The 25,541-nt window shown below is 38.6% G+C and overlaps 1 protein-coding gene across 1 annotated transcript in view; it reads left to right on the top strand.

The window, feature by feature from the left end:
• Positions 1-6,300: 6,300 nt before the first annotated feature.
• Positions 6,301-25,541, top strand: part of GUCY2F (guanylate cyclase 2F, retinal) — a 99,560-nt gene continuing 80,319 nt past the window's right edge. The window contains 4 exon segments of the mRNA XM_036454438.1: positions 6,301-6,395; positions 7,745-7,908; positions 25,166-25,242; positions 25,245-25,451. Coding sequence (XP_036310331.1) covers positions 6,301-6,395; positions 7,745-7,908; positions 25,166-25,242; positions 25,245-25,451 — 543 coding nt within the window.

Below are 25,541 nucleotides of genomic sequence, written 5' to 3' on the forward strand. Positions count from 1 at the left end.
CCAGCTAGCTTGGCTCTGTGGTTGAGCATTGACCTATGAACCAGGAGGTCAGGGTTCAATTCCCAGTTGGGACACATGTCCAGGTTGTGGCCTCAATCCCCAGTGTGGGAAATGCAGGAGGCAGTAGATCAACGATTCTCTCATCATTGATGTTTATATTTCTTTCTGCTCTCCCTTCCTTTCTGAAATCAAAGGAGAAAGAAATAGAAACATCAATGATGAGAGGGAATCTTTGATCAGCTGCCTCCTGCATGCCCCACACTGAGGATCAAGCCCGCAACCTGGGCATGTGCCCCAACAGGGAATTGAACCTTCATCTCCTATTCACAGGTCAATGTTCAACCACTGAGCCATGCCAGTTGGGCAATAAAAAATATTTATTTTTTAAAATTTCTGTTGCTGCCTTTTCTGGAAGATAACTCCTCAATTCCTCTTTATACTCATAATGTTGGAGAAGATACATTGCAAGAATCTCATATATACATTCAGGACTGCTCTTTGTAAATTGTCAGACCATTTCCACCTGTCAGCCTTCACATAAGTATATCTCCTTGGTGATATATAATTTGCATATAAAACCCTAGCTGCTTTGGAATCTTGAGTGGAGTGCAAGTGGAGTAAACCAATAATAGTATTAGCTCAGTCTGTAGTTATTACGTAACATTCCTAATTACCCACTTCTGAGCAAGATGCTAATTTTGCTGTATTCTCTGCCTACCACTAGAACATTAGAATTAGTGGAAGATACAATTCACAAAACAGGAATCTCAAATGGCTTAGAAAATTATGAGAAAATAATTTTTAAGCAACTTCTTAGTAATCCAAAATTGAATATTGAAACTAGATATAATTTTGTGGCCTGTGAAATTAATAAATGTAAATTTAAGATAACCTGAAGCTGGTGACAGAGCAATAAAAGACACTTTTATTCCAGAGAGTATATATTGGCCCAAATATTTTGGAAACTAAATAGACTATATATGTCAAGAATCATTACTAATTTTCAATATTAGTAATAATTCCAATAATTCCACTTCTGGGAGTTATTCTAATGTAATCATCCTAATATACTGAAAAGAGGTTTGTATTAAAAGTTATTCTTTGTAACTTCATTTATAATAGGGAAAATTGGAAACAACTTAAATATATAATAACAGAGGAAGGATTTAATACATTTTAGCTCACACACAAAATTAAATATTCCACAGCCATAAAATAATGTATAAGTGAAGTGACAATAATGTTAATCAGAAACTTTAATTTTAATCTATAAACACTATAGGCACAAAGACTCAGGCCTCTGAACTTTTCAAGTACCTATAAAGATATTTGAAGCATGGTAAAAATTATTGGCTACAAAACATGAATGTAACTGCTGCTAAATAAATGTTTAAATAAAAAATGTCAAAACTGTAATGAATCAATTTTATAATTATTTTTTATTCATAAAAATTGAATACATTGGAAAAATAGTTCATTTGCACGAATTCCTGAGTATATATAACCTCTGTTAAGAAGTTATAACCAATAATATATTTCAAAAGCAAAATTTAAAAATTCAAAAATTTAAAAAAAAGTTAATGTAGAATGTGGGTACACGTTAAAGTATATATGTGCAGTGGGACCTCCAAAAGTAAGAGTGACTAGGATTTAGCATAGTCAAAATATTTTGGGTAATAAATGCCTCATTTTTATCATGCTATGTGTCAGATACATAATATGAATCATCTTTTTTTAATCCCTACAACAGTTATGGGTTGTAGCTCTGTTTATCATCAACTCGCACAAGGTTGAATAGCTAAGAAAGGCAGTGCTGTAATTTGAAGGCAAGCCAGCTTGACTAAAAATCCTGAGCTGTGAGTGAGAAATTACAGTGTTATGATATCAAATAATGATAATTTTTAAAAGCTTACAAAATTGTATAAATAGTTTGATTATAATTTTAGGAAAAAATGACTGTATTCATTGAAAACAAAACATGCTTCTGATTTTTACCATTCTATATCTTCTAAATTATCTTTACAATGGTTGTGCAACACGTGTTGATTTTTTTTATATTAAATTTATTGGGTGATATTGTTTAATAAAATTATATAGGTTTTTGGGTGTACAATTCTATAATAACTCATCTGTATTTTGTATTGTGTTCACAATCCTAAGTCATGTCTCCTTCAATCACTATTTATCACCCCTTTACCCTCTTTTCTACCACTTTTCACTCCGCCCAACCTTTTTACTCACGTGTGTGTGTATATAAATGTGAGTAACTGCACCGCAACCAAGATAAAAGGCATTCCCATCACCCCAGAAAACTCCTGGTGCTTCCCTTCAAGACAGCTCACCACACCATCACAAAGCTGTCTTGCTTCCATCACTACAGGTTCCTTTCCTCTCTTCCTAAGTTTCATCCTTTGTGAATGGGTTCTTCCACTCAGCATCAGGTTTTTAACATTCATGCATTTGGTTATTTACTTTTGTATTGCTGAGTAGTATTCCATTTTGTGAGTGTCCACAGCTGGTTCTTTAATTTTGCTGTTGATGGACATTTGGTAATTTTGAGTTTGGGATAAAGCTACCTTAAACATTGCACCGGTCTTATTTCAGACATGTAGTTATCTTGGGTGACATGTAGGAAGGATGCTTGGGTGACACCTAGGAGGGATGCTGCAAGTGTGTTTAACTTAATAAGAAATTGTCACAGTATCTTCTTGAGTGGCTATACCATCCCACACTCGCACCAGCAGTGTGTGGGTGATTGAGTTATCCAATAGCCAGTCCAGCACCAACCATCTCAGTGGTTTTAATTTGGGATGCTCAAGTATCCATAGAATAATATTTAATTATGGTTTTAAATGTACATTTCTTTGTATAACAAATGATTGTCCTGCATGATTTTAATGTGCTATTGGCTACTTGAATATCCCACTTGGGGAAGTGTCTGTTCTAAACATTTTGCTCATTGTTTAAACTGGCGTGGATTGTCTTTTTATCACTGATTTGTAGGAAATTCTATATATTTTGGATATATTTCATTCGTCAGATATATTAGTATGTTTGGCAAATGTGTTTCCCAATTTTTGATGTGCCTTTTTCATTTTCTTTTTTTAATGAACATTTTATCGTTGATAGTATTACAGATATCTGCCCCCCCCCCCTTTTTTAAGAAGCATTCAAGATTACTTGTAAAATAGTGTCATCTTGTGGTTTTTATATAGTCATTACAGTCTCAGCTTTAATTTCAGTTTGTGAGCTGATTACTAGAGGGCAGAACTGAGCTTTATTCTGGTCAAGTTTTCAGGGCTGAATGTGACAAAAAGCTAGGTCAGGATTCCACCTCTCCCTCAAAACTAAAAGAACAACAACAAACCATTTACAATGCCATAGATATATATCGTAGATACATAGATAGATAGATAGATAGATAGATAGATAGTCAAAAATACCTTCACATAGCTCCTCTGTATCTTGAAGCAATATAGCAGAATTATTAAGCATTGAGCCCTGCAGCCATGCTGTCTCAATTTGAGCCCTGACTCCACCACTTACTACCTGTGTGACCTTAGCCAAATCACATAACCTCTGTGGGTTTTATCTTTTTCTCCTTTTTCTCCATTTCGATAGTAAGGATAAGAATTGTTCCCACTTCTTAGGTTTGTTGGAAAAATAAATGAAATATAATAATATATTTATAGTGCCAGTTAAGAGGGGTGCTCAATAATTAGTAATTATTACATTGCCTTCTGCCCAAAGCTCTCCTTCTTTTAAGAATATATATATATTCTTTGTTAAGAACTTTGTTATTACTGCTGAACTTTCAAAAGAAATGCACAGCTCTTTAGCTCCGTAACCCATATCTGCCGAGATGTCAACTATGGTTGAGTCCTACGATATTTGTAAGGCTGGGAAAAGAACCCTGGCAGGTATTTTTTATAGTTTTCCTCTTCTGCTCTTGGTCTTCTTCCTCTAGCTCCCTGGCTACCCAGGTTCTCACTTCATGCCTGACTGCAAGGAGCTACATGTCTAAGTTTTGTTCTGGGTGATTAGCCAGGAACACGCCAGTCTGGACCTAGTTCTATAGCACATGCCCAAGTTTTATAGAGCTGTGCATTCTGTGTCTCAGTCTCAAAAGGAATACATATAAATGAGGACAATGCGGGGGGAAGGTAAGGGCAGAGGTTAGGGTGGGAATCAGGTGGAAGGCAGCTATGGGGAGAAAAAGGAGAAACTATTGTAATAATCTGAGCAATAAAGATTTTTTTTTAAAGGAATACATAGTTCCCAGCCTAATGTTATGGAAAGTCTTTACTGCTTTCACATGACATGCACACACACACACACACACACACACACACACACACTAGAGGCCTGGTGCATGAAATTCGTGCAGGTGGGGGCGGGAATCCCTCAGCCCAGCATGTACCCTCTCCAATCTGGGACCCCTTGAGGGATGTCTGATGGGATCAGGCCTAAATGGACAGTCAGATATTCCTCTCACAATCTACCGTGTTTCCCCCAAAATAAGACATCCTCTGAAAATAAGACCTGGCACATGGAAAGATAAAACATCCCCTGAAAATAAGACCTAGCACAACTTTGGGAGAAAAAATTAATATAAGACACTGTCTTATTTTCGGGGAAACAGGGTAGGACTGCTGGCTCCCAACTGCTCGCCTGCCTGCCTGCCTGATTGCTCCTAACCCCTTCTTCCTGCCAGCCTGATCACCCTAACCACTCCCATGCCACCCTGATCGATGCCTAACTGCTCCCCTGCCAGCCTTGTCACCCCTAACTGGCCTCTCCTGCCAGTCTGGTCCCTCCCAACTGCTCTTTCCTGTCAGCCTGGTCACCTGCAATTGCCCTCCCCTGCATGCCTGGTTGCTCCCAACTTCCTTACCCTGCAGGTCTGGTCCCCCTAACTGTCTTCCCCTGCAGGCCTGGTCACCCCCAACTACCCTCCCTTGCAGGCCTGATCGCCCACAACTGTCCTCCCCTGCCAGCCATCTTGTGGTGGCCATCTTTTGTCCACATGGGGGTGGCCATATTGTGTGTTGGAGTGATGGTCAATTTGCATATTACCTCTTTATGATATAGGATATATATGTGTGTGTGTTTGTGTGTGTGTGTGTGTGTGTGTGTGTGTGTGTGTGTGTGTTTGTAGTATTTAGCAGTAAAAAATGTTAAGGGACTCTGTTTTTGTTTTTGCAATCAATTAAAGTTAAGAGGGAAGTTAAGAGAGATGTGTCATTCCAAACTAGTATGATAAAATTTCAGGGCTTGCTGAGGCACTAAGATGGCCATGGTGGCCCCTCACCCTACGGGCTAGAGGCCGTGATCGTGACAAACTGCTCTCCCAAACCCGCCTCTTCCCGAGCCCCCGTCCCGGCGGCCGCTAATTAGCCCATATATGTTAATTAGTCATGCTAATATACTAATTAGCCCATATATGTTAATTAGTCATGACCAGTCAAGTGCTTAATAGTCATGATCAGTCAGGCGCGGCCCAGGAGCGGACCCCATGGAAGTGGCCACTGGTGGGGACATGCACAGGCCCGCGGCACTGCCCAGCCTGGAGGCCACACCGGCTGGGGATAATGAACAGGCATGCTGCATTGCCTGGCCTAGTAGTGCCCCCGGCAGAAGTGGCCACTGGCAGGGGCATGTGGGCACACTGCACATGGCCTGGAGGCTGCCTGGCTGAGTCACTTTAAAAGTATTAAAAGAACTTCTGGAGTGAGCATGGGAGAGGAAGTGGAAGGCTTGAACTAGACTGAACTAATGCAATTCATGTGCTATATATATATAGAGTTATTTTGATCACTTGGTGATCTCTCTATCTTGGTTGATAATATAGACCCAAGCAGAACAAATGACTTGGAATTCTGAAAAATCTAACATAGTATTCTTTTCTTTTTAAAATTCTGTGTTTTACTACTTGCTTTTCCTTCAGCCTGCAAGTCTCTTAATACCAATACCCTTTGCAACCCCATTCTTCAGGCTAACTTTTCTTTCAATACTCAACTCAGAGAAATGTCTCTTCTCCCTCCTCCCCTCCCCTGAAATTTGGGTTTGGGTGATCTTCTCTATCTTTCTCTGCCTGGGCTAATTTAATCATAGCACTTTTTATTCTGTATTGACATTATCTGTTTACATTTTTGTCTCTCTCCAAGAGGACAGTATGGTGGAGAAATGTTGACATATTTAATAGTATAATAATGATAATATCATTAATATAATGCTAACAACGTATCAGACCCTGTTATAAATGTTTGCTGTATGTTAACCCATGTAATCTTCGCAACAATGTGGACAGTTATTACTAAAGTTAAATCAACAGAACCTCGTGATGAATTGAATGTGGGGTCAGAGAATAAGGAAGAGTATCAGTTGACTCCCAGGTTTTTGACTGGAGCAAATGGATGAACTGTGCATGGAAGTGCTATCCGCTGATATAAATAGTACAGGAAGAACAAGAAAAGGAGGGATTTTGGTTGGAGGGAGCGAGGAAATATTTCCAGTTTGGGAACTGCTATCTCTTTTCCATTTTTTCATAACCAATATTTTCAGAAGCTTCAGGAATAATGTAACACGTATTTCCCTCTCATTGACAGGCATTTGGAAACACCACGGTCCATCTCGGGAAAGCACATTAACATTCCATTATTTCTTTGTTAGCTTTCTGGAAACAGGAAAGATATATTACTGGAACCTGGCCTTTCTCTCATCTTATACACTGGTTTAAGGCTCTCAGAAGACAGAGAGGACACTATGACCTTGCATTGTACAAGCTCTTGTGGTGGTTGTACCTCCTGGCCTTCACATCTCTCTCTAAGCAGGTGTGAGCACCCTCACAAGATAGGTGTTGTGGGCCCTTGTGCTCCTGATCATTTGTTCCTGATCATTGGTTGCTGCTCAATTCACCACTGAACAGATCAATAGAGACCCATCATTTGACCCGGGTTCTTGTTTTGAATATGTGATTTTCAATTAAGACTGTCAGACTTCCAGGGCCCTTTCCAGTTTCATTTCTCACCACCAGGTGGCTTTAGGATTCATTGGACCTGTCAACCCCAGCTACTGTGAGGCAGCCATGCTGTTTGGAAACAGCTGGGACAAAGGGATTTTCTTTTGGGCTTGTGTAAATTATGAATTAGGTTAAAACAAAAACAAACAAAAAACAACAACTACCTGACCTTTCTCAGACACTCCTTTCTTCCATTTGGTAACTGTCATGGAATATTTCCAGTGGGCTCAGACTGGAGTGATTATTTCTTCTTCTTCTTCTTCTTCTTCTTCTTCTTCTTCTTCTTCTTCTTCTTCTTCTTCTTCTCCTCCTCCTCCTCCTCCTCCTCCTCCTCCTCCTCCTCCTCCTCCTTCTCCTCCTCCTTCTCCTCCTCTTCCTCCTCCTCTTCCTCCTCCTCCTTCCCCTCCTCTTCCTCCTCCTCCTCCTCCTCCTCCTCCTCCTCCTCCTCCTCCTCCTCCTTCTTTCTCATTCTCCTTCTCCTTCTCCTTCTCTTTCTCCTTCTCCTTCTTCTTCATATATTTTATTGATTTTGTACAGAGAGGAAGGGAGAGAGATAGTTAGAAACATCGATGAGAGAGAGTCATCGACCAGCTGCCTCTTGCACACCTCCTACTGGGGATGTGCCCGCAAGCAAGGTACATGCCCTTGACTGGAATCGAACCCGGGACCTTTCAGTCCCCAAGCCAACGCTCTATCCATTGAGCCAAACTGGTTTCGGCTTAGAGTGATTTCTTTAGATGAAGACATTTGGGTGCACACAGCCAACCAAGTTGTAAATGCTCTTAGGAGCCATTGCCTACTTGTAGGGGTCGTCCTGAACACGGGACAAGTCAGCCAAAGCATCCAGGAAGCTCTCCCGTAAATTTGTCTGGTGGACAGAATTCGCAGTAAGTGCTTTTCTCCTGGCTGAGGTTTAAATGTAACTCAGAAAGATACTACAGTCTCCAACCTATTTCCTATCTTCAGCCATAGGGTATCAAATTACTCCCTAGTTCTTCATGCATTTGCCCCCTTTCACTCCCACACAGGCCGGAGACTGAAAAAAGGTACAGAGAATTCTGCAGTTAAAGTGCCTTTAGGTGCCAATGTCTGCTTTCAGCACCTGGGTGGGGAACAATAGCATCAAGAGCTATCCACATGCCTAACCCTGGAGGTTTCAGATTAGCCAAAGAGGAGTGTTTTTATTATTTCATTTTTGTCTGTTCTAGTCACTGAAGGGAGATTTTCCTTTCACTCCCTTCTGGGTACTTTCCCTCATAAGTGACCAAGGTCCTTGTGTTATCACATATCACTTTCTTTACCTTTTATTTATTTATTTATTTATTTATTTATTTATTTATTTATATTTTTAATATACAGTGGTGCCTCACACAACGAACTTAATTCGTTCCAGGAGCAAGTTTGTTATGCGAAAAGTTCGTTATGTGAAATGCGTTTTCCCATAACAATACATGTTAAAAAAAATAATTCGTTCTGTAGCATAAAATATGCTAAGATGACATAAAAAAAGATAAATTTTTTGTTATTATTTTTATTTAGATACATCTAAAAACATAATTTTTTTTAAAAAAACACATTTTTTTAATTTTAAGACAGACTAAGTAGAGTCTACCGAATCTTGCACATCTTCATCCATTTTCTGCTTTTTGGCCGATGGTTTCATGAAAAACCTGTCCAAAGTCGTTTGTTTTTCTCTTTTCTCCAACATCTGCCGGAAATAACGGACAAGAGTATCGGAGTAAAGATTGTTGATCCTGTTTGCTTCAGCTGAATCCGGATAGTGGGCATTGGTAAACTCCTGAACTGCTTTCTATTTGACCAGGATGTTCTTGATGTCAGCAGTCGGGATTGGTTGATTGTTTTGATTGTTGCTCCTCGTTATCAGATGACGCTTCCCTTTGAGCATTGTCCTGTTTCATTTCAACAGAAATCACCTTCCTGCTTTTTTTAGAAGCCATGATATAAAAAAAATATTGAGTTTAACTTAAAAGGACGACTGCCGTGATACGTGAGTGATTTAATTCGTAATGAAGAACGATTGCCGCGATACGTGCTTAAGTTAAGCGCAGTGACTAACGACTGCCTGCAGTGCCTGCGCGGAAGGATGCAATACATCGGCAGCGATCGTGGAAGCTCGGGCGAAGCAGTCGTGGAAGCTCGGGCAAAGCGGTCGTGGAAGCTCGGGCGACTTCGTTGTGTGAAACGAAGTTCGTTGTATGAATCATGAAATGAAGTTCGTTGTGTGCAGCGTTCGCTGTGCGAGGCGTTCTTTATGCGAGGCACCACTGTATGTTATTGATTTTGTACAGAGAGGAAGGGAGAGAGATAGAAAGCTAGAAACATCGATGAGAGAGAGTCATCAATCAGCTGCCTCTTGCACACCCCCTACTGGGGATATGCTTGCAACCAAGGTACATGCCCTTGACCGTAATCGAACCCGGGTCCCTTCAGTCCCCAAGCCGACACTCTATCCATTGAGCCAAACTGGTCTCGGCTACATATCACTTTCTTATCTGGACTCTGAAATGCATGTCCCCCTTCTGTCTTCTACCCGCAAACCAGGGCTACTTTCTCTGCAACACACAAGTAGCAGATATGGAACATCATTTTTGGCTAATAAATTAAAGCATATTAAAATAAGGCTGTCTGCATTTTAATATTTCCCCTTTCAAAAAAGTTTTTAAAAATATATTTTTATTGTTGATATTATTACAAATATATCCCATTCACCCCACCTCAAGAGAAGTTTTATGTTCAAAGATAAGTTTTACAAAGGCACTGGACAAATTGTGAACACTTTGGATCAACCCACTGAAGCTAGCATTAGCAGGGCGAGTGGGGACATTTTGGGGAAGAGGGTCCTTCCTGATCCTTTTAATTCAGGTCTTTTACTTACACTTATTACAAACTCTCATGACACTTAGTCTTGTTCTAATTTTTTAAGTATCCACTTTACATTTTTTCTAGAAAGTGGCAGTAATTTGTAAGAACACTGCTCATTTTCTTATTGCAGCCTCTCCACCACTTTGGGACAGATAGCTCAGACATTACTTTGTCAAACTGATTACTTCTAGGATTAGTCCTAGTCCCAGTCATTTCCTTAACATAACAATGGGCTTGTTAAAAAATGGTCCAGCTAATTCCTGGCCTATACTCAGAATCCCATTTTAGGTTTCAAGTGTCTTCAGTATTGGACATTAATTATGATTATTATGGGAGGATGAGGGCACTAATTTTTAGTTCCAGGAACTATAGTAGTCTGCTTTTAGCTCCACTCTACACAATTCTATAATGTTAAGCAATCTGTGTGGCTCTGATTACTTTATAATAGAGCTGAAACTTTTAACGCAGAGCTCAGAATTATTTTTAAAGATCTAAAACCGTTTCCAGGGAGGTTTGATGCCAGAAACAATATGTAACAAATCTTCAATAATCCCATTGTCTCTTGCAAGTTTACATTCCATGAGTGTTTCATATCCCACCCATTCTAAATAGTATACTCTTTGAAATGGCATTTTGACCTCTACCATGAAATGTTAAATAAATCTAGGTCCTGAAGCAATTTGGAGTGTCAGACTGAGAGAAGTTAGGGCTGAGTACTCACCACTCGCAACTCCTTTGAGGTAGGGAAATAGCAAATGTACACAATATTGCCCTATTAGAGATTTATTTCCTTAGGTCAGTGGTTCTCACTGCAGCTGCACACTGGAATTACCTGGATATCTTTTCAAAATGATTGATGCCAGAGTGCCTCCTCCAGAGATTCTCTGATGATCTGATAGTAGGGTCCCAGCAAAGTATTTTAAATAGCTGTACAGATGCTTGTAAAATATAGCCAGAGTAAAGAAATACTGCTTTAAGTTAATGCAAATGCAAATGAATGTTCCTTACTTTAAGCCGTTAGTCATTTTTGTCTTGTGACTTTGTTTAATCATTTTTTTGGTGTGTGTGACAGTATGGATGATCCCACTAAGGGAATGAAACTTGTAAGATTAGAGGTGAAAGTTAGAGAGGAAGGTATGTGATTATGGAACAAAGAAAGACAGCAACAAGAAGTATAGTAGGAACTCAGAAAGGGAGATAAAAGGTAGTGAAGACAAAGTTGTGTATTCCAGGACTTTGTCCTTGACTTCTGATAAAACATAGGCAGACTGAGATGAGGCATGAAGGGACAGGCAGGGAAAGTGAGCCATTTGTTAGGCTGTGCCCCAAGTATGACTTCTAGTAAATAAGTGTGCAAGTGTCCAAAAGAGTGTGTGGTACTTACTTACAGTTGATACTGCCAGTTGTTGGCATCTGCGGACATGCCAAGTGGTAGGTGGGATATGACAGTAGGAGTTGTGGAAGGGGAAAGAGTCTTAAAGTAAGATAGACCTGTCATCCACTTTATCATCTATTGAGAGCAGTGCCACAGCCCTGGGAGCATGAGAAGTAGGATCCAGAGTATAAATAGACAGAGTATTAGAACTTAGCTAAGTGGCCTTTGGTTCAAAGTACATCTCCAGCCCCATCATAGAATGATGAAAAACTGAGTCAGAAGTAAATGAGTATGGTTTTGACCAATAGAGCATTGAGGAAAGTTACAAAACACCAGGTAAAGCACAAACCAGATTAAATTTCAAGCTTATTTCCTAGCTCCTCTAAATTGGTAGGATTGAGAATGCTAAAGTGTTCCTAGTTATATTAAGGAGGTAAAAGAAAACTATAGAACACTGAAAAAAGAGATGGAGAAAGACATAAACAGATGGGAGAGCATACCATGTTCATGAATTGGTAGAAACAACATCATTAAAATGTCCATACTACCCAAAACACTCTATAGATTCAATGCACTCCCCATTAAAATACCAACAGCATATTTCCCAGATCTAGAACGAACTTTCCAAAAATTCATATGGAATAAAAAAAGACCCCAAATGACTGCAGCAATCCTGAGAAATAAGAACAAAGTAGGTAGAATCATATTACCAGATATCAAGCTCTATTACAAAGCCACTGTTTTCAAATCTGCCTGGTACTGGTACAACAACAGACATATAGATCAATGGAATAGAATAGAGAACCCAGAAATTGACTCAAGCCACTATGCTCAATTAATACTCAACAAAGGAGGCATGAACATACAATGGAGTCAAGACAGTTTCTTCAATAAATGTTGTTGGGAAAATTGGACAGATACATGCAAAAAAATGAAACTAGACCACCAACTTAAACCATACACAAAAATAAACTCAAAATGGATAAAGAACTTAAACATGAGATGGGAAACCATAAAAATACTAGAATCCACAGGCAGCAAAATCTCAGACATATGCCAAAACAATTTATTCACTGATACTGCTCATTGGGCAATAGAAACTAAAGAGAAAATAAACAAATGGGACTACATCAAAATAAAAAGCTTTTGCACAGCAAAGGAAATCATCAACAAAACAAGAAAGCCCACTTCATGGGAGAACATATTTGCCAATCATATCAAAGATAAGGGTTTAATCTCCAACTTTTACAGGGAACTCATACAACTTAACAAAAGGAAGATAAACAACCAAATAAAAAAAATGGGCAACATACCTAAATAAATACCATTTGAAAGAAGACAGAAGGAAGGCTAAGATTCATATGAAAACATGTTCAAAGTCACTAATCATCTGAGAGATGCAAATCACACCTTTCAGAATGGTTCTCATCAACAAATCAACAAATGACAAATGCTGGTGAGGATGTGGAAAAAAAGGAACCCTCCTTCACTGCTTGTTGGAATACAGACTGGTGTAGCCACTGTGGAGAATAGTATGGAGTTTCCTCAAAAAACTAAAAATGGAACTCCCATTTGATCCAGTGATCCCACTTCTAGGAATATATTCAAAGAAATTAAAAGCATCAATTAGAAAGGATACATGCACCCCCATGTTCATAGCAGCACAATTTATAATAGCTAAGCTTTGGAAACAGCCTAAGTGCCCATCAGTAGATGAGTGGATTAAAATATTGTGGTACATCTACACAATGGAATACTATGCTGGTTTAAAAAAGAAGTTCTTACCATTTGCAACAGCATGGATGAAACTGGAGAGCATTATGCTAAGTGAAATAAACCAGTCAGAGAAAGATAAATATCACTCATTTATGGATTTATGGAATATAATGAACAACAAACTGATGAACAAAAATAGGTCCAGAGACAGAGAAACATCAATCAGACCATCAAATCTCAGAAGGAAGGTAGGGGAGAGTGGGGGTAAGGGGGAGGGATCAACCAAAGGACTTGTATGCATGCATATAAGCCTAATCAATGGATACAGACAACAGTGGGGGTGAAGGCATGAGTGGGGGGGATAGGGGAGGTAATGGGGGAATAAGGACACACATGTAACATGTTAATCAATAAAGAAATTTTAAAAAATAAAGTGTTCCTAGTTATTATATATCTTGACTAGAAAGGTATAAGGTTTTTTATTGTATTTAATTCTCTACAAGCTATACATTTTATTTTCTTCACCTGAGGATATGCTTTTTACTGATTTTACAGAGAGGAAGTAAGAGAGAGAGGAGTGGGGAGAGGGAGAGGGAGAGGGAGAGGGAGAGGGAGAGGGAGAGGGAGAGGGAGAGGGAGAGGGAGACGGAGAGGGAGAGGGAGAGAGAGAGAGAGAGAGAGAGAGAGAGAGAGAGAGAGAGAGAGAGAGAGAGAGAGACAGACTCAGCCTTTTTCATGTACTGGACAACAACACTCCAACCAACTGACCCACACTGGCCAGGAAAAAGGCACTAAATGTTTTGTGTGACATCTGAGAATAGCTGGGGAAAGCAGACCTTTCTTATTCTGCTGGATATGAGGCTCCATCTTAACAATGTGGACCTCTAAACAAACCTTCAGAGAAGGACCCTTTGTGATATAAAAAGTACAGTGAAAAACAATCTCTTACTTTGAAGAGATCTGACAGTATTTGGAAATAATAGACATAGTTGGAAGATTGCTTTTGCCTGATCTGCTCAAAATAACAGCATTTGCAGCAAGCATGTCAAACTTGAGGCCCGCAGTTCACATGCGGCTTACAAGGAATAGTTTTGCAGCCCAGCCAATATAAAGGTATGTAAGAAACGTTTTAATGACAATTTCATAACTTGATTTTTACAATATCCTTTTATACATAATTATTAATAACGAACTACTATGTACCCTAATGACTGATTACTATAATCACGTTGCATTCATTTCCCTTAGGTGCTTTACGGGCAGGCACACCATTTCTCTCCACTAATACTAGTAGCGAATATTTTAGCAGCCAATTGCCACGTCATTAGGCTTGTACTGACTTATTTGGTGTGTGCAACAGGAAATATTTTGCTTTTGAAGAAAAAGAAAAATAGGTTTATTTGCATTACGCTTATTAATTTGTGCAGTTATCAGTGTCTGGTAAGTTAATATTCAAGAAAAAATATTACTTTTTATTAAAATGTTCTATTATTTTATCTTAACAATTATGCATTTATTTCAGCTCTTTGTATTCAGCATATCTCTATAAAAATAAATCTATGTTTCTATGAAAATTGAAGCTTTTAATTTTTTGCAGCCCACATAAACTTAAACCTTGTTTATTTGGCCTGTGTTAGACTTTGAGTTTGATATGCTTGGATTACAGCTTCATGTGGTGACAGTAGTGAAAGAAATGGTGGGAGGAAGGGGAGAGAAAGCCAGCCTGCTAATGGCTGGTATGTTATTTCTCCCTCTTGTAAATTTATGTTTCAAATTAGGAAATAACGCTAGCACCCTTACAGGAGTCAGGAAGACTGCCTTTCTTAGAACCAGGTCTAAATTGTGCTCATACAATACCAAGACAATGATAAAACTTTATAGTAAATATGATAACAATAACAATAATTATAGTTGTGGGCTTTTGGGAAGCAACAGGGACGTTATTAAATGCTACTACCAAAATAATAAAACAACCATAATTCCACTTTACATGTGAACAGCTCTCTACAGTTTATAAAGTATTTGCTTATAAATAATCTCATTTAATCCTCAGGATTAGGGAGGAGATAGGTATTTTTTCCTTTCAAATTTTACAACACCCGTGAGTCTCACATAACAAATAGGTAGGTGTAGGCATTATTAACACCAAAGAATGGGATAAATGTAGAAGTTACAGAGAAGACGGATTCAGCCTCTCCCATATTATCAACTCATTTCCTTTAAACTTCAGGGGCAATTACCAATCATCTTTGTTTCTGACAAAATCAAATAAGAAATATATTAATTATAGGCAAAGGCCTCAATTTACAGTCAGGGCTGCTGTGTGTGGTTATGTAGGTTATGCCCTGCACAAGGAATCTGACTGAGTAGGCAAGAGGGCCAAAATTCAGTTCATTCTCTGCTTCTTTAACCATGAGCTCTGATGGAGGTTTTGATCCAATGGGATAAAAGAGCATCCATTCACAAGACAGAACACTTGTGGTATTGCAATTACCCTGAAAAGGTTCTTTTGCTAATTCTCACAAAGGCTAGCAGGAGGCCTCACTAACAAAGTGCTTTAGAAAACTTTTCAAATGGCTATTTGAAGCCCTCCTCCATTCTCCTCAACTTCTTGCCTATCAATGCTTGGCTGATTGTGAAATCCTTTCAATTTGGGATTATCAGGTTGTTGAACTATTTAGGGATTCCTTTAAATCCCTCTAATTGGGGAATTCTTCATTACAATATGATGTTAAGTAAATTGGAGAAAATCAGAATGGCTTTCTTTTATACTTCAAAAAATCAGATATAGTATTACTATCTCATTGCCAGAAACCTGGCTTAATTCTTCCCATCTGTTGAAAATTTTGTGCATAAAAATAATAACAACAATAACAATGGCTAATATTTTTTGAGAGTTCATTATGTGGTATCATTTTGCAAGGACTTTATATAGACCACCTCACTCAACTCTTGCAACATCTGCAACATTGTTATAAAGTAAGGGTGATAATTATTTAATGTACTTTATGAAAGAGACTTCTGAAGCTGAGGGTAAATAACTTGCCCAATGTCACACAGCTAGTGAATGGGAAAGCCAGGATATATATTCAGCTTGTTATAAGGCAGAGACTCTAAAACCCAGGCATGTACCAAAATTCCCTGAAGGACATGGTAAAACACAGATTGCTGGGTCTTTCATAGTTTCTGATTCGTAAGGGCTAGGGTAGGGCCCCAACATTTTATTTTAAAACAGTTCATAGTGGTATTGATGCTGCTGGTCCAGAGTCCAACTTGGAGAACCATTAGTCTAATGAAAAACTTATGCTCTACTGTAAGCATGCCAAATTCAAAGGCTAACATGGGCCAACTAAACAAGGTTTAAGTTTATGTGGGCAGCAAAAAATCAAAAGCTTCAATTTTCATAGAAACAAATCTTTAGGAGAAACCAAGATGGCAGCATATGTAAATACATAAACTGCTGCCTTGCACAACAATTTCAAAACTACAGCTAAAAGACAAAATGGACATCATCCAGAACCACAGGAAGGCTGGCTGAGTGGAAATTCTACAACAATAAGGGAAGGGGAAAGCAAACTGAGACTCAGAGGAACTGCAGAAGGTAGAGGTACAGAGGCACGTGTATGGAGAGAGGATTGACTGCTGAGTGCATGAGTGGCTTTCTCAATTGGGAGGGAGACAAAAGCTCCAAACTTCTCTGAACTACAGTTCTGGGCAAGACTCTGGAGACCCAGACTCATTTGGGGAGAAACTGGACTGTCTGGTAGTGGGCGAAACTTGAGGGTGGCTTTCTCTCAGAGTGCTTGCAGTGATTACCGAGTGACACTGAGACCCAGAGGCCTCTTAGGGAAGGGCTTATGGGAAACTATTGCTGTCTGCTCCGCCCTGAGACTCTGCCCCATCCAAGTTGAGCACAGAGGTTTTTGCAAGTCTTGTCTCAGAAGGGTGTCTCCAGCACAGAAGTTCTCCCATAGTATACACAGCTGATCCTCACAGCCAATTGGCCTGGAAGTCAATTCCTCCCAGTGATATCAACAACAATCAAGGCTTAACTATAACAAGACTGTGCACACAGCCCACAAAGGGGTGCAAAAAGAGTGTCCACCTCAGGTAACTGGGGAAGCTGAGCCACTTGGCCCTATAGGACACCTAGCACACACAAAGCCACTCTGTCAACTCAGGGAAGCAGCCAAAATATGGAGACAAAGAAACAGGTCACAAATGAAGGAAATGGAGGAAACTAAACCATTGGATATAGAGTTCAAAACCACGGTTATAAGGTTTTTCAAGAATTTTCTAGAAAAGGCTGATAAACTTATCAAGACACTCAAGGATATGAAAAAGTATAAACTATAAGCATACCCTGACTGAAATAAAAAATAATATACAGTGATCAAATAGCCAACTAGAGGATTGCAAGAATCAAGTCAAAGATTTGAAATGCAAAGAAACAAAAAAACACCCAACCAGAAAAGCAAAATGAAAAAAGAATCCAAAAAGTTGAAGATAGTTTAAGAAGCCTCTGGGACAACTTCAAGTGTACCAATATTCAAATTATGGGGGTTCCAGAAGAAGAGAGAGAGAGCAAGATACTGAAAACCTATTTGAAAAAATAGTGACTGAAAACTTCCTCCACCTGGTGAAGGAAATAGACTTACAAGTCCAGGAAGTGTACAGAACCCCAAACAAAAGGAATCCAAAGAGGACCACACCAAGACACAGCATAATTAAAATACCAAGAGCAAAAGACAAAGAATATTAAAAGGAGCAAGAGAAAAACAGTTACCTACAAGGGAGCACCCATACGATTGTCAGCTGATTTTTCAACAGAAACTATGCAGGCCAGACGGGAGTGGCAAGAAATATTCAAAGTGATGTATAGTAAGAAACTACAACCAAGATTACTCTACCCAGCAAAGCTATCATTCAGAATTGAAGGTCAGATAAAGAGCTTCACATATAAGGAAAAGCTAAAGGAGTTCATCACTACCAAACCAGAATTATATGAAATGCTGAAAAGTATTTTTTAAGAAGAGGAAGAAGAAAAAGATAAAGATAAAAATTATGAACAACAAATACATATCTATCAGCTTGTGAATCTAAAAACCAAGGGAATAAAAAATCTGATGAACAATATTAACTGGTGAATATAATAGAATCAGGGGCATAGAAAGGGAGTGGACTGACAATTCTTGGGGGGAAAGGAAAGTGGGGGGTGCGGGAAGAGACTGGACAAAAAGCGTACACCTATGGATGAAGACAGTGCGGGGGAGGTAAAGGCAGAGGGTGGGGTGGGAACTGGGTAGAGGAAAGCTATGGGGGGAAAAAGAGGAACAATTGTAATCATCTAAACAATAAAGATTTATAAAAAAACAAACTGTAGGTTTATTTTAATAGTGACATGCTGAATACAAAGGGCTGAAATAAATGAGTAATCATTAACATAAAATAATAGAACATTTTAATAAAAAATATTTTTTGAATATTAACTTACCAGACAGTGAACAACTAACTGCACATATTAATAAGTGCAACAGAAATAAACCTATTTTTCTTGTTCTCTGAAAGTGAAATATTTCCTGTTGCGCATGCTAAACAAGTCAGTCCAAGACTAATGATGTGACAATTGGCTGCTAAAATATTCGCTACTGGTATTAGTGGAGAGAAATGGTGTGCCTGCACATAAGGCACCTACGGGAAATGAATGAAACATGATTATAATAATCATTCATTAGGGAACATTATAGGTCGTTATTAATAATTATGTAAAGCAGGATATTGTAAAAATTAAGTAATGAAATTTTTATTAAAAGGTTTGTTACATACTGTTATATTGACTTGGCCGCAAAAATATTTGTTGTGGGCCACATGCAGCCATGCTTACCCTACTGTCTCCTGTCCACTTGAGGTATGCCCCTAAAGCATTCTCATTGGAGATCTCTTGTGTTCTGTGTATGGTATATAATTTAGCCTTTCCATTTGTCTTTCTTAATTTTTTTGATCCATTGATGGAATTATTTTAAGTGCCTTAGGGTACCAGGCCTTGTTTTTCTAACGGTCATTACAATAATGATACTGATATTGTCAAAAGTCTTAGTCCTGGTAAGGAATAGGATTTGGTATAGATAAATGAAGGTAAATATAAACGATAAAGGAAAACTTGCTCTCATAAATGTGTCCACTATCAGAAATTATGAACTTATTGAAGACCCAGCACAAGAAGAAATCTCTAAAATTCTAGGTTTCCTGCATTTAACAGGCCTTATTTGTATAGCAGTTTAGGAAAGTTGAAGAAAATATATCAATATCTTGCAAGATGTGGAGGCCTAGTAAAACCTTATCTCAAGCTGGGCAGCAATGCAAATGCAAAAATTGTGCTTGCACTACCAGTTTTATATGGTACGGAAAAAAAACAACAAAAACAAACACAAGGTCTGATGCACCTAGAATGGTCATTGACTATAATATGTGTTTGACATCATGTTGAGCTACTTGGACCATCATTAGTGGCAGCTAAGAAAGTGGTTGTCTCAACACTTCAAGTGAAATGTGTGGGGTCTCCTTAGCCAATAGAAATAGCCACACACTGCCTAGTCCAGTGTTCTTAAAGTATGCTTTGAGGGCTTCCTATTCTGTGGGGTGGGGCTGGGAAACATGCAGATTCTATACCTTCCTATCCTCTTTTTATGTATCAATTTTATAGACTGGGTTGGGAAAAACTGAGAGGAATAGGACAGGAACGTACTTCTTTCACAGTGTGGCCAGATGGGATAAGTCCTGGAGAAATGTGAGACTTGGGATAAATTACACTGCATGCACCTCTCCTCCCATGACCTGACTGCCATTCCCTCTCTCTCAACATTTGTTAGAATAAATTAGGTTAAAATAGATGTCAGTAATAGTAAATGTCACAAAATGGTTAAAATGAAGAGCAAGTACAATAGAATGGGGGTTTCTGTGGGTTCAGAGCAATATCATAGGCTCACAATCTAAATATAACTCTTAAGGACTTTTTCAGCACATGCTAGTGGAAGCATTTCCATCTCATTATGTGCGATCCTGGGCCCAGTTTCCTCCACTAAGGACTATAGAACTAGTAATCTGTGAGAAATTTAAAAAGCAAACTTTGCATTCTAAGAAACATAGTTCCTCTATCTCAAGGAATTATTGGACAGAGTATTTCAATATAGGAAGATAAATAGGAGTTGATTGACTTGGTGATTGGATTTTCCTAGAGTTTCATGATATTTCCTGTTGCTAGTGTTGAAGGTGAAAGAGAAGTCTTGGACAGCCTGCCATAGTGGGTACCACAGTATAAACACATAGAGCTGCTAGACAGCTTGAGTCAAGCTTGGGTAACTCAGAGAACATGCTAATATTATATCTTGGTGAGATGGGATTTCAGGAGAATATATCTCCTGGTCTTTGTTTTGGTTATGGAGTGGCTTGACTATTAATAATCAGAATGGAAATTTACAAATTGGTATTATTCAACATATACCTGCTGACCCAGGCATTGTCTAGGATTTAATATTTCTGTCCACTAATCCTTTCCAGACAACAGCTTACAGGTAAAAATCCCATTTTAATGAATGTAATTTTGAGATAAAACTATTTAGTAAAATCATCATGTAGACCAGATGTATCCACAAATCCCTGCTCATGAAAACTATATTAAATATAATATATTTAGTTATATTAAATTAAGATGCTGTTGTTTGAATTCAGTATTTAAACTTTTTACTTTAATTATGTTTAATAGCAGGATCTTGCCATGCAAAAAAAAAAAAAAAAGAGAGAGAAACTTATGATTATTCCCTCTCAAGGCTTTCATTGCTTTGTCTGTAAAATAATGAGAGTGTGAGAAGAGCTAGATAGTCTTTCCAATTATAAAACTTCTGACTTTTTGTCTCAACTGTCATCAGTATAGGCCAATGAAAGGAAAATAAAATGGATTCAGGTTGAGGGTAAAGTCTTGAGAATACTTAATGATACTAAGCATTAAAGACAGCCACGATAGTATCTACCTGCCCAGCAACTATCTCTTCAAAATTTTTCTTCATACTAACAACTCAAATATGCTATGTATTTTAAGGAAACAACAAAAGATACCCACGTGTACAACCTCTCTTTCTGAAATTTTCAAATATTCATTTAAACAATGTTTATCTAGTGCATATTATGTACCAAAATAGTATGTACGAGATAGCACATAGTAACAGGAGCTCACAGTTTCATAGTGGAGTCTGACATAAATAGGGACAAAACATCTTGTATGTGCCATGACAGAAGTCAGTTCAGAGTAAAATGGAGCTCTAAACCAATGTCATAAGTCAATGCCCTGGAAAAAAAAAGTCTGTATGAAGATTTGTGTGAAGGAAGGTTATTGGGTATATGCTAAAGTACATCACCTGTAAGGGAGAAAGCAGAAAGAAATGGGCAGAAAGAAAAAACGAACCAGTCATAGTTGCAGCTAAGGTCTAGTACTAACAGGAACTTTCAAGCTGGAATGGCCCTCCAGAATTGTCCAGAATTGAGGTAAGGATTCTTGGCCTTTAAATCTCCATATTGACTAGTCATTGGGTACAGACTGATGCAGAGAAAAGGGTGCAGTGTGATAATGATTAACAGTTAGCATTTCAGGGGTGGGAATTGGGGAGGAAGCCCTGATTTTTGTAGCATTTGCTTATTTCAATGGTGTAATCACTGCCACCATGCCAAATTTCATGTTACAAATATGACATTAACTAGTTCACAAAATCCCTGAAAATTTAACCATAAACTCTTGTGAACCAGCACAAGCTGACTCCAGCACACTAATGATGGGATGTGACTTTGGGATATGTGGCTTTTCTTGGCTGAGGGAAATTCCCAGAGAGGCATCAGCTATTATCTCCTAACACCCACAGTAATTAGGAGAATGAATTCCATCTGGATGGCCCACAATAACATCAATTACATGTAGTGTATTTTAAAATTATTTCATATATTTTAACCAACACTATTTAGCTCTTTCCATCCAGTGAAGTGATTTTTAGTATTTTGTTAAGTAAATTAAATGGAATTCTATTTCTATTGGGTAACATTGATTGAGTCATCTAAATTCTGCTTTTGTAGAAGACAGTTATCAATACTGAGATATTTGCCAAGGATACTATTGGAAAAACTGTACAACTAACTGAAATACTTAACTCAATTTTTTCCCATCAATGGACCTGTTTGGATGAATTTGACCAAACTGATTCATGTTTAGTAGTATAGATAAATATAGGGAATTGGAAGCCTTTAGTTTTAGTTTCTCTTTCTAAATCTAACCCTTGCCTTATAAACCTCTTTGGCACTCCATTTTCTTATTATACAATACTAGAGGCCAAGTGCATGGATTCCTGCACTGGTGGGGAGTGTGGCCTGCAGGGATTGGCCTGCTGTGGGATTGCCACTCATCCTGGTCAGCTGAGTGGTGCTCCCACTGTGGGAGCACAGTGATCACCAGGAGGCAGCTCCTACATTGAGTGTCTGCACCCTGGTAGTCAGTGCACATCATAGCAACTGGTCAAACGGTTGTTCTGGTGGTTCTGCCTTTTGGTCACTGGGCTTATATATATATATATATATATATATATATATATATATATATATATATATATATGCAATTATGCACAAGGGAGACTGAATGGGATGTGACCTTGGGATATGTGGCTTTTGTATGGCTCATAAACTAGCTCCGAGGATATCCTGAGAGTATTTGAATGAATATTTGAGCATCAATACCTGTAGAACCCCTTAGGGTAATTATATTGAAGGAGATAATGGTCATTCAGAAACAGGTCATGGTGTGTGTGTGTGTGTGTGTGCGTGTGTGTGTGTGGTATTTAAATCAACTTCATAACTTACTAGTTATACCTTAATAGTGAAGATTTCTAGCTTTAGCTCAAAGAGGAAACTTTCTGGGGGTATTTAACAAGTGCAAAGAAGGTTTTTGAAAATAGATAAAGCAATGTGTAAATGACAAAGACCAGTCACTGAAATTAGTTAAAAATAGTCACATCCTGGGATTAAAGCTTCCCATTTAAACATGTATAATTAATATTTACCAATGGCAATAGAATCTTTTCCTTTCTTCAAGGAGTTCAGAATACTTGTCAGTCATTATCTAATTACTAGTAAATTATTCAATGTATCTGTGAAATGCATTGGAATTTACATTTTAAAGATGTGGGTACTGAAGCATAAGTGGGCTTACACTAAACCCATTTGGCATGCCTAAAAGCAAAATTGGATATGACTTCCAGTTTTATGATTTGGTTGCCATTCTTCAACTATGGCTCCCTCTATTCCATTTTATTTTAGCATAGCCTTGCTAACTAGCATAGTTTCATAAGTCTAGGAATAATTAAATTGAGTGCAAATAATTCAAATTATAGAAAAGTTAGATTTTTAAAAGTTGGACTTATTCATAATATTAGTAGCACTTATAAGTGAGTGTAAGTTAGTGCTATTCATTGTCTATAATGACTTTGGTATGGTTGGGAACAGTTGGTCAACATCTATTGGGACATATTTAGGAACTTGGCAATAAAAATTGACATTGGCTAGTGGAATGTCTCTATCCTCTCCTTTTAGCCTTCTTATTATCTTACCTAATAGTAGAGAAACGTGTAAACTGACCATACCTTTGCTACACCCACAGCCAATTAGAGTGAGTATGCAAATTAACCCAACATACATACCCGGGTCTTGGGAACATTCTCAGTACCCAGGTCACTCCCAGCCAGCCATCAGGCAGAAGTTTTAAGCTTGGGAAGGGGCTGAGCCTGCGATCAGATGGGCAGGGTTCCCTTCCCAAGCCTAAAGCCTAGGATGGAGGCTTTAGGCTTGGGGAGGTGCCAGGGGAAATCCCTTCCCAAGCCTAAACCTGGGGAAGGGGCTTTAGGCTTGGGAAGGGGCTGAGCCTGTGATCAGAGGTGTGGGGGGACACCTTCCCAAGCCTATAAACCTGTGGTGCAGGCTTTTGGCTTGGGAAGGGGCTGATCTTGGGATTGAAGGGAAGGGGAAAATATCAATGGAAACATCCTCAGGTGAGGATAAAAAGAAAAATAAAGTAAGAAATGTCATATCCGCCCTTACTGGTTTGGCTCAGTGGATAGAGTGTCAGCCTGCAGACTCAAGGATCCCAGGTTTGATTCTGGTCAAGAGCATGTACCTTGGTTGTGGGCACATACCCAGTAAGGAGTGTACAGGAGGCAGCTGATCGATGTTTCTCTCTCATCGATGTTTCTAATTATTTATCCCTTCCCCTTCCTCTCTGTAAAAAATCAATAAAATATATTTTTTAAAAAGGAAAAGTAATGTCATATCCTATGAAAGACACATCTTGAAAATGCTTAAAGAAAGTTGTCGTTTTTTCATGGTGAAGGGATTGGAGTCTGTGTTGATGAAAATACCTTGGTGGCTGCAATGACTGGCAGTGGCTGCAGCACTGGTGTGATGGGGCTGGCACCTTCCCCTAATCAGCCCAGTCTCCTCAAACAAAGGGAGGAGACTGTGGCTTAGGTCCACTCCCAATAGGGAGCATGCTTAAGCCATCCGTAGGGCATCCCCTGAGGGCTCCCAGTATGTGAGAGGGGGCATGCTTGGCTGAGGGACCCCTCCCCAGTCCATGAATTTCGTGCACTAGTAAGTATAATGATAACTATTGCTTATTGAGTGGTATGTGCTAGCACATTATATTAATTGCTTCTTTAATTGTCACTATGACCCATAAAGCACATATTTATTATCTCCATTTTGTGAATGAGACAGATAGAGATTAAGTAATTTACCTAAGGGTTTACAGCTAATAACTGATGACATTAGGATATAAACCTAGGCATTCCAACCCTAAAGCTTCTTTATTATTCTATCTCCTCTTTGTTATATTTATTGTTATTCCTATCTACTTTAGATTAAGCAGCTGTAGACATATTGTTCTTGTCCCTATGCCTTATCCAGAGTCCCTTAAACATACCTCACCCTCAGATCTGGGCTTCTAATCCTGCTCATCTTGGAGGCATAAGATAGAAATCATTTACAAATTGATTATAACACATTTATTTACTTCTCCCAATCTGTAGTTTTGGGCAATATATTTACTGACATATTGCTGCCATAACCTTCGTGCTTTGTTACAGTAATCATCATTTGTTTGCATTAGGCCTTGATTGTGAGAGGGACTGAGAAATATGCCTTGGAATGGGCTCATGATCTTAAAAAACGACTGATGAAACCTATGTCTTTGTTCCCTATGATGTCTTGCTCTACAATTTACCTTATAAGCATACTTCCCACCAGGTCCCGAAGAGTAATCCAAAACTCTGGGAAGCCTGTGATGCTGTGTTGACCATTACAGTGGAGTCCCAAAAAAAGACCTATCAAGCATATAAAGAAGCAATTAGAGGTAAAATTCTTGAGAAACGAGTCAGATTAAGTAAGCATAGATTCACAAGAAACTAAAAAATCATGAAGGTAAATATTTTTCCTATCAAGAGCCTCTATTCCATAGGAAAC

Source organism: Pipistrellus kuhlii, unplaced genomic scaffold, assembly GCF_014108245.1.
Source record: "Pipistrellus kuhlii isolate mPipKuh1 unplaced genomic scaffold, mPipKuh1.p scaffold_m20_p_29, whole genome shotgun sequence".
In the NCBI taxonomy this organism is placed as follows: Eukaryota; Metazoa; Chordata; class Mammalia; order Chiroptera; family Vespertilionidae; genus Pipistrellus; species Pipistrellus kuhlii.